Source organism: Primulina tabacum, chromosome 15 (genome assembly GCF_025594145.1).
Source record: "Primulina tabacum isolate GXHZ01 chromosome 15, ASM2559414v2, whole genome shotgun sequence".
Lineage (NCBI taxonomy): Eukaryota > Viridiplantae > Streptophyta > Magnoliopsida > Lamiales > Gesneriaceae > Primulina > Primulina tabacum.
This window is the reverse complement of record NC_134564.1, coordinates 24,294,447-24,303,833: the sequence shown is the minus strand read 5'-3', so window position 1 is coordinate 24,303,833 and position 9,387 is coordinate 24,294,447. Positions and strand designations below refer to the sequence as shown.

The 9,387-nt window shown below is 35.5% G+C and overlaps 1 protein-coding gene and 1 pseudogene across 1 annotated transcript; both read left to right on the top strand.

The window, feature by feature from the left end:
- Positions 1-694: 694 nt before the first annotated feature.
- LOC142527102 (receptor protein kinase TMK1-like) lies at positions 695-7,724 on the top strand (annotated as a pseudogene).
- Positions 4,519-5,292, top strand: LOC142525983 (receptor-like kinase TMK2). Its single transcript, XM_075630263.1, has 2 exons — positions 4,519-4,730; positions 4,977-5,292. Exons 1-2 carry the CDS (start codon positions 4,519-4,521, stop codon positions 5,290-5,292), a joined length of 528 nt encoding a protein of 175 aa, XP_075486378.1.
- Positions 7,725-9,387: the final 1,663 nt, after the last annotated feature.

Sequence of the window (9,387 nt, the reverse complement as noted above, 5' to 3'; positions counted from 1 at the left end):
ATAATCGAAAAAATATATAAAACTTTATAAATGATAATTAAATATATTATAATATACTTATTTTTTTATTTGCATGTGTAAGTTTATTTTTAATATTCAAATTCTGTTGAAATCTATGGAAAAAATTATTAATGTTTATAAAAATCTGTCAAATTAAATTCACAAGAGTCTGAAAATCTTTCACAACTATGTGAAATACATATGAAGATGATTTCAATTTTTACAAAAAAATGAATTACAAATAAAACTCTCGACCACACAGACTGACACATATATAATTTCACAAGTTATCGTTGGCGCAAAACAAACCCAGGGCTATGTGTTATCATATATCATAAATAATTCTTCAGCTCATACTGAACTTATATAACAAATACCATATTACATTAAATCACTAGTAGATTTTTTTTTTTCACTTCGCCAATGTTTACTTTAGCGATTATTAATTATGAAGTAATATATATCAATCAACTTCAGTAATAACATCGACAAAGTAAAACATAATTTTTTACTTCCAAATTTAAAAAAAACAGGTTTCACTTCTAATTTTTTATAACATTTTATTTCGACAGAGTAGTTTTGATGAATTAAAAAAATGAACCATATTAAACTTTTAAAAAATAAAACATTATTAAATAACAATTTTTTAAAACAAATAATTGTAATTAAAAGGGGAAAAAAAGCCCAACCCATTTCCCCGAAAACTAACCATCTCAAATTTCTCACCTCCTCTCCTCTCCAGCTTCTTCCGCCGCGCGTCGAACACTTACTGCCAAAGTTAAGAGCGCAGCAGCCAGCTACCTTGTTTCCCTAACCTTGCACCATCTTCTATGCCATAGATCGGAAGAACAGGGTGAAGGAGAGCCCTATTTCTGCTGCATTCCGTTCGCGAACTCGAGATCGGACTTTAGGTGAGATATTGGCCTCTTTTCCTTGTTGTTTTGGCAGCCTGATGTTGGGTATAAAGCCATTTCGGTTCCCCTGTTTTCCAGCTTAAATTCAGCGAGATGCTTGCGAGATTTCTTGGTCCGATTTATTGAATAGTGTGATCCTACTTTGTGAATTTACCATTTTTGTCTAGTTACTTGTCCTTCAATTCCAGACGTGATTTAGCTCCTTTATGGTTAAATTTACCGATAAATCAATTATGAATCAAGACCAGAGAGTATCTAAGTTTATTGGACATGTTAAATAAAGACGGGTTGTACTGTCCCATTGAAATCATTTTTATCTGTAATGATTTCCGGTGTATATCCTTCCTTTGATGGGCTTTTTGCCGTATTATTGATATAAATATTTTGGCAATTACCTTGCGAAATAATGTCACTCCAATGCTTTTCTGTAGGTTGTTTACAGCCACAGATGAATGGACATTGGAGTGCCCTGAGTAAAATATGTTGTTTTACTTGACATCGGTCTAATTCTGGACCAGTTTTCTCTCATTAAATTGGCCAAAAACTTCGATAATTTCTTAGAAACGACTTCGATTATAATGCGAAGTAAAATGATACTCTATTACTTCACGTGCGTCTACTTCGGCAATTATTTACCTATGACTTCATTGAATATGCGAAGTAAATCAAGGAAATTCTACTAGTGAATGAATTACCAATTTTTATCATTAATATTACACATTAGCATTATTTAAAGCATTTTTTTTAAATATCCAATTTCATAACAAGAATTTTGATAGAATTCAAGGGTGTATACATGACTCCATAAGAAAAAATGACAGAATATGCATACATGAAATGGTGACCGACAAACATAACAGATAACAGTAAAGATCCAAGTGGTAATATATTTGAGTTCAAGGGCTAGTTGGTTCTTTTTTATTAAGAAATGGAAATTTGAGTAACCATTAGTGAGAATGCACAATCCTTTATCACCCATCCATCTACGAAAACGAGGATATGGTCAATTTGTTATGATCGTTTCTATATCATCGTTGGTGCCAAGTACAGAATTCCAGTTACTAAGAAAACTCATTCCTTCAACAGCCTTCAATCTCCTCATCATTTCAGCTAAAGTCATGCGGTAATTGATTCTGTCGCTATCTTGTGGGTCAGCATGTTTGGTTGGGTTCCAAACTCCAGCCAGAGACGAGAGTACATAAACCACATGACTCATACAAGGCCTTTAATTAGGTTCTTTAGAGGAGCTGTAGTCAGCCAGTTCTGCAACAGTGATGATACTCGAAATTGTTTCTTCTTCACTGAGATCATGATTCGAGTCAATGGCATTTGGGAAAGCGTTTCTGCCTTTGCTGATGAGCATGCTGTGGAATCATGCCACTATATGCTGCTTTTCCTCGGGTAAAGAAATGTCTAAAGCATATCTTCCGGTGATCAACTCCATTAGAATGACATCGAAGCTATAAATATCAATTTTCGTATCACTCTGCTAGTTTCTGCACAATTTATGCAGACAAAATTTTCTTCGTTCCATGGTGTCAAGATTTATCTTCTTTTTGGCTCTTTTGTCGCTGTTAGCCACCGAAGAGGCGGTCATGCTAGGGCTGAAGAAGAGTCTCAACTTAACCAGTCGACTGTATTGGTATGATTCGGACCCGTGCAAGTGGAAGAACGTGTGATGTTCGGATAATTGAGTGGTTCGAATCCAAATTAGGCGAGAGAATCTTGGTGGGTTTCTTCCTTCAAACATCAATTAGCTTACTTATTTACAAGTGTTTGAAGTTCAGGATAACCAAAACGGCAGGCCGTTGCCCAGTTTAGCCGGGTTGAACTCGCTCCAGACTCTCTTGCTCAACAACACCAAGTTTTCGGCGTGGGATTTCTTCAATGGTACAACTTCATTACATACAGTCAATTTGGAGCACAACCCCTTTACATCTTCGGTAATTCCTGAGAGTCTTGAAAGTGTTCCTATCTTACAAACGTTTTCGGCCAGTGATACTAACATTACTGTAGTTTTACCTGAGATTTTTGGGTTAGATAGGTATCCATGTGTTGACATTTTAACCATGCCTCGAAGATCGCTTTTGTCATTTCATATATTAACAGGAACAATTCTGAGTACACTGTTTGATGTTTCCGATGATAATACTGATGGGGAAGTACAGGCTTTTTCAAGTAGTGTGATCGTAAAGAGAGATGGAAATGTGAACATTGGGACGGATTGTTCTTATGATTCTCCTACTATAGCAATTTTGGGATCCCTTCTTGTTGTTCTTTGTATTTTTATTGGAGTGTTGGTTTTCTTTCTTTTCCGGGCCAAAGTTGAGCCTTCAAGTCATGTTTCTAATGCATGTTCAAGCCTTGATGGAGAGAATAGAGGGATTAGTATCATGGGATCTAGCGGTCCTCGAGAACTTCAATTAGTCAAGGATGATTGCTTGGTGTTTTCTGTCTAAGTGCTGAAAAATGCGACAGATAACTCCAATGAACAAAACATACTTGGCACGGGCGGATTTGGAAGTGTTTATAAAGGGGAATTGAATGATGGAAATAAGATCGATGTTAAGAATATGAAACCTGGATTGACGAGCGGCAAAGCTTTGAAACTGTTCGAATCCGAGATCTCTGCCCATACAAAAGTTCGACATATCAATCTAGTCAAACTTTTGGGATATTGTATATACGGAAGTGAGAAGCATCTTGTTTTCGAATTAATGAAGCAGGGGGACGCTTAGCAGGTTTTTCTTTAATTGGAACAAAGAAGGTTTGAAGCCTCTGGAATGGAGGAAAAGGCTTGGTATTGCACTGGATGTAGCCAGAGGTGTTGAGTACTTGAAAGGTTTTGCTGACAAGATTTTTATTCACAAGGATCTTAAGCCTTCGAACATTCTTCTTGGCGATAATATAAGGGCTAAGGTTGCAGATTTTGGGCTCGTGCGGCATGTGCATCTTGATGGGGAAGCTCATGTAGCTTTTTCATTTATTGGTAAATCAGTTTTCAAGCATGTAATGATTCAGTTAGTTTGTAAAGATTCAAATGTTTCTAGTCGTAGTTTTTTATTGTGATTAGCCTCTCTGAATTGGTGTTCTCATTGTAGGCTCCGGCAAATTTTGTACTCTATTATATTATTATGTGATGTGAAATGTGGTTTAATTGTCTTAATCGAAGAGAATTTTGTTTGCATGAATTGTGGAGAAACTGACAGAGTGATACCAAAATTGATGTTTATAGCTTCAGTGTCATTCTAATGGAGTTGATCGCCGTAAGATATGCTTTAGATATTTCTTTACCCGAGGAAAAATAGCATATAGTGGCATGGTTCCGCAGTATGCTCATCAGCAAAGGCACATACATTTTCCCAAATGCCATTGTCCCGAATCTTGATCTGAGTGAAGAAAAAACACTTTCGACGAGTATCATCACTTTTGTAGAACTGACTGACTACTCCTCCTCTAGAGAACTTAATCAGAGGCCTTGTATGAGCCATGTGGTTTATGTGCTTTTATCTCTGGCTGAAGTTTGGAAGCCAACCAAATGTGTCAATCCACAAGATAACGACGAAATCAATCACTGCATGACTTTAGCTGAAATGATGGAGAGATGGAATGTTTTGCTGACAAGATTTTTATTCACAAGGATCTTAAGCCTTCGAACATTCTTCTTGGCGATGATATGAGGGCTAAGGTTGCAAATTTTGGGCTCGTGTGGCATGTGCCTCTTGCTCTTGATGGGGAAGCTTCAGCTGCTTCTAAAGTTGTCGGAACTTTTGGCTATATTGCACTCGAATGTGCATGTAGCCTTTTCATTTATTGGTAAATCAGTTTTCAAGTATGTAATGATTCAGTTAGTTCGTAAGGATTCAAATGTTTCTAGTCTTAGTTTTTGATTGTGATTAGCCTCTTTGAATTGGTGTTCTCATTGTAGGCTCTGGCAAATTTTGTACTCTATTATATTATTATGTGATGTGAAATGTGGTTTAATTGTCTTAATCGAAGAGAATTTTGTTTGCATGAATTGTGCAGAAACTGACAGAGTGATACGAAAATTGATGTTTCTAGCTTTGATGTCATTCTAATGGAGTTGATCACCGTAAGATATGCTTTAGACATTTCTTTAACCAGGGAAAAGCAGCATATAGTGGCATGGTTCCGTAGTATGCTCATCAGCAGAGGCACATACGCTTTCCCAAATGCCATTGACCCGAATCTCGATCTTAGTGAAGAAAAAACACTTTCGAGTATCATCACTGTTTTAGAATTGGTTGACTACTGCTCCTCTAGAGTACCTAATCAGAGGCATTGTATGAGCCATGTGGTTTATGTGCTCTTATCTCTGGCTGGAGTTTGGAAGCCAACCAAATGTGCCGATCCATAAGATAACGACGAAATCAATTACTACATGACTTTAGCTGAAATGATGAAGAGATGGAATGTTGTTGAAGGAATGAGTTCGCTTGGTAACTGGAATTCTGTACTTGGCACCAACAATGAAATAGAAACGATCATAACAAATTGACTGTATCCCCGTTTACGTAGACGGATAGGCGATAAAGAATTGGGCATTCTCATTAATGGTTACTCAAATTTCCACTTCTTAATCAAAAGGGAGCCAACTAGCCCTTGAACTCAAATATATTACCACTCGGATCTTTACTGTTATCTATTATGTTTGTCGGTCATCATTTCATGTATGCATAATCTGTCATTTTTTCTCTATGGAGTCATTTATATACTCTTGAATTCTATCAAAATTCTTGTTATGAAATTGGAGATTTATAAAAATGATTTAAATAACGCTAATGTGTAATATTGATGATAAAAATTGGTAATTTATTTAATGTAATTAATTATATGATATTTGTTATATAAGTTCAGTATGATTTGAAGAATAGATGATTATTTTATTTATGATGTGTGATAGCACATAGCCCAAGGTATTTTGGTGTGACCATTTATTCTAATGACAATTAATGATCAAACAATATTGATTTAATTTAATTCTACAATGGAAAATGATTTAAAAATACCTTAAAATGGCCCTCATTGCCTACAAAAATTTTGTCATGATCTCCCTGTAAGTAGGACACCCCAAAAAACTCATGTATAAGAAAATAGTAAAGAGACTCAAAACTGACGCTGCAATAAAACTAAACAATCACATGCAATTGTCGACCAGACACACATCAACCAATCTTAAACACGAGTTCAACTAGCCGGCAAGGCTTTAAAACATAATAAAACTAATTCAAACTAAATAATAACATGTCAAACACCCTTACAAATACTCTGGACATATCTCCGGATAATAAAACATGACATAGAACTGGCACAAACTCCTAAATAACCATAAAGACTAGCTGGAGACTCCAATGGACAGAACCAAGCAATCCGACCTCAACAACGAGCTCCGCCAGAGGAACCTCTGCCTGGTGCTGCAAAACCACTTGGGAGATCTACCATGATGCCCAAAAGCAACCATAGCAGCCTCTCGTAAACAACTGAGATTAGGATTCTGGTATGAAACAGTTCAACAAACATAACAATAACATAAATCATGCATCAATATATATGTAGATGAAATGTGAAATGCATGAACAAGGCACAATAGCAATGGGTAAACAGAGCAAAACAAACGATACGATCAACAAGAATAATGCTCGAGCAACACAAAGGGGAGTAGGGGAGCAACATCGTCATGCAGCTAAGTATGCGAGGTATGTCGGGCTGTGCTAATCAACATCCCCAACTCGGTCTCCATACAGCTGTAACGACATGTAACAGGAATGGCACAAACAACCAGAATTGGATATCACAATCCCAGCGCTCACCCCGAGGGCTACACTAACAACGGGATTGTTCAATCATATCTATGATCTCATGTTTATCAATGTATATAGGCTTATCAGCTACACCATGATCCGAGATAAACAACAGTGTCAGATAACAACGAATATCGACAACGGGCTAACAAAAACAATAGGACCCAACATGAATGTCATAATATCATGTCTTATGCTAAATGCTATAGAATATGACACACAATGATCATATAAAAAAACGAAGCATTTAGCAACACACATAACCAATATAAGCATGTAAACAACAACAACACGTATTTATGTTTAAAACTTAATTCATGTGTTATCGTTGTATGTTGTAACATACTTGAACTGACTTTGAAATCACAACAAGCTCAACTTTAATCTCTTCGACCTAACAACGATAAAATAAGTCGAATAATTCCAGAATTCACCAATAAAACTAAATTAATCCAACTTATTCCCCAACAATTTCTAAAGTTGAATTTATTTACTAAAACTCCAACTTAACCATTTAATCATTAAAACTTAATCTCAATATTCGCATTACTAATTTGATAAAAATGTCTCGGTCGAAGAATTATATTTCAAACACATCTCAATGCTTCAACCTACAACAAATAACCTATATATACGTCAATATCATGCAATCTAATAAATGAAAGGGAATTAAATCGGGACGGGTAAAAACCTGAAATTCGGCAGCCCGTAAACCGAACAAAAGCTGAAATTTTGGACCCGGAAAACACAAGATCGAAGCTTACGCTAATCGCTCTTGGTTTCGTGGTGATAGCTCACCGGGGACAACGCCCAAAACTTTCCGGAACAAGCTAAACATTTCTGGAAATTGCAGGGAAATCACAAGGTTTCCAAAATACATCAACATGCTACTAAATCCCAAGAAAACGTAGCCAAGATCTCACCTAAATTGGACCAAGAACTCGCGCGAGAACAGGCCCGAAACCAGCTTCGATCCAGCTGTTTTTTTTTCAAAATTCTAGGCAAGAATAGGGGCGCATGAGCTAGAGGAAGAGGTTTTTGAGCTCGCCGCCTCGATCTCTTGTGGCTGGACGGCGTGCGATGGTCGGGAAATGGAAGGGAGAAGGGAGACGGGCTACAGGGGTTTGGGAAGGGCTTCGTGATTTTTTCTCTCCTCCTTTTCCCCACTTTTGGTAAGTGTGCATGTGTGTATGTACTGTGCATATTTATTATTATTACTAAATAAAAGTAAGAACTTGTGCATAGTTGTAAAAGATTTTCAGACTCTTGAGAATTTAATTTGACAGATTTGTATACATATTATAAATTTTTTCATAGATTTCAACCGAATTTGAATATTAAAAATAAACTTACTATATGTGTGTGTGTGTTTTGGCATACATTTTTTTAAAATACACTAAGATCATCTCCAACCCTGCGTCAAAATAGCGCTATTTTGGCGCAGGGTTCATCTCCAATGTAGGGCAGCTCCATTTCCTAAACGCCAAACTGGCGCAGAGCATTTTTTTTAAATTTTTTTTTTTGTTTTGTTTAATTATAAATATTATTTATATAATAATATTATATTATTATATTAATTTAATAATTGAGCCATCTGAGACTTGTGATCAGAATGAGGAATCTGATACGTGGCTTTGTTTTACCAAACTTTTCTTTAGTGGCTTTCGCACACATGGAGGTTATTGGTTTCCAGCCTATATACCATATTCAACTCTGATTGAGCTAAGAAAATGAAAAATTTAAATCTCAGAATAATAATGAATATAAGATTCATATTTGGAACTTTTACAAAACATAAAAGGATTTATAAAAGATATACCAAAGAAATTAAACAACAGAGGATTTTACCGAGGTCCACCTCAGAATCATAAATTCATAAAAATCACTCATGAACGCCTTAAACGCCATCTCTCGGCTAAGCAGGCTAAAGGGCTACAACATGAATTTATTTTTTCTGGTTAAACTCGAACCTTGTGTTTACCATTTCCTGGTTCATCTTTTTACCTTATGTTCTAACCAAAGACTCTTATATTACATTAAATTCCAAAAATTTAAATAGATCTTTTATTATCTCAATCTGATCTCAAGAACAAATAAATATAGATCATGTCATAGTAAGGTAATAATTTAGCACGAATGTTTTAGCCTGTCATACAGGCTCAACTTATGAAATATAAAAATTTAAAACAGTAAATAAAAACAGAAAATAAAAATAGTAAGAACTTACAAAGTTGTTACCAAAACTTCAAACTTTTATTGATATACTTCAGAAGGGTTTTTACAATAGAGAATAAAGAGGGGAGCAAACTCAACCGTGTCCTTCTAAAGACACAGAATAAACCTATAAATAGATAGAAGAGCCGGACATGAAACCCCGGATTCCATCTTAAAATAAAAACAGTACAATACTTTATTAAAGTAAATAATACAATGCTTTATTAAAGCAAATAGTAGTCAAAAAGTCTACAGTGATATACCACCTACTTTTTGTCACAATATGCTATGATGAGATGTGATATTCCACCTAACTGTAAATTATTCTACTGACGATTTTAAAATATTATCTTTTAAAGAATTTTTCAAATTCTCAAAAATGTCATCTATCTATGAAAATTGAAGAATATCATCCTCAGGGTCTTGAGCATCCTGCA

Coding starts and splice junctions, on each gene's coding strand:
- LOC142525983 (XM_075630263.1), top strand. CDS start 4,519: ATGGAATGTTTTGCTGACAAGATTTTTATTCACAAGGATCTTAAGCCT. Junction 4,731..4,976: donor TGTAGCCTTTTCATTTATTG/GTAAATCAGTTT, acceptor TGATGTTTCTAG/CTTTGATGTCATTCTAATGG.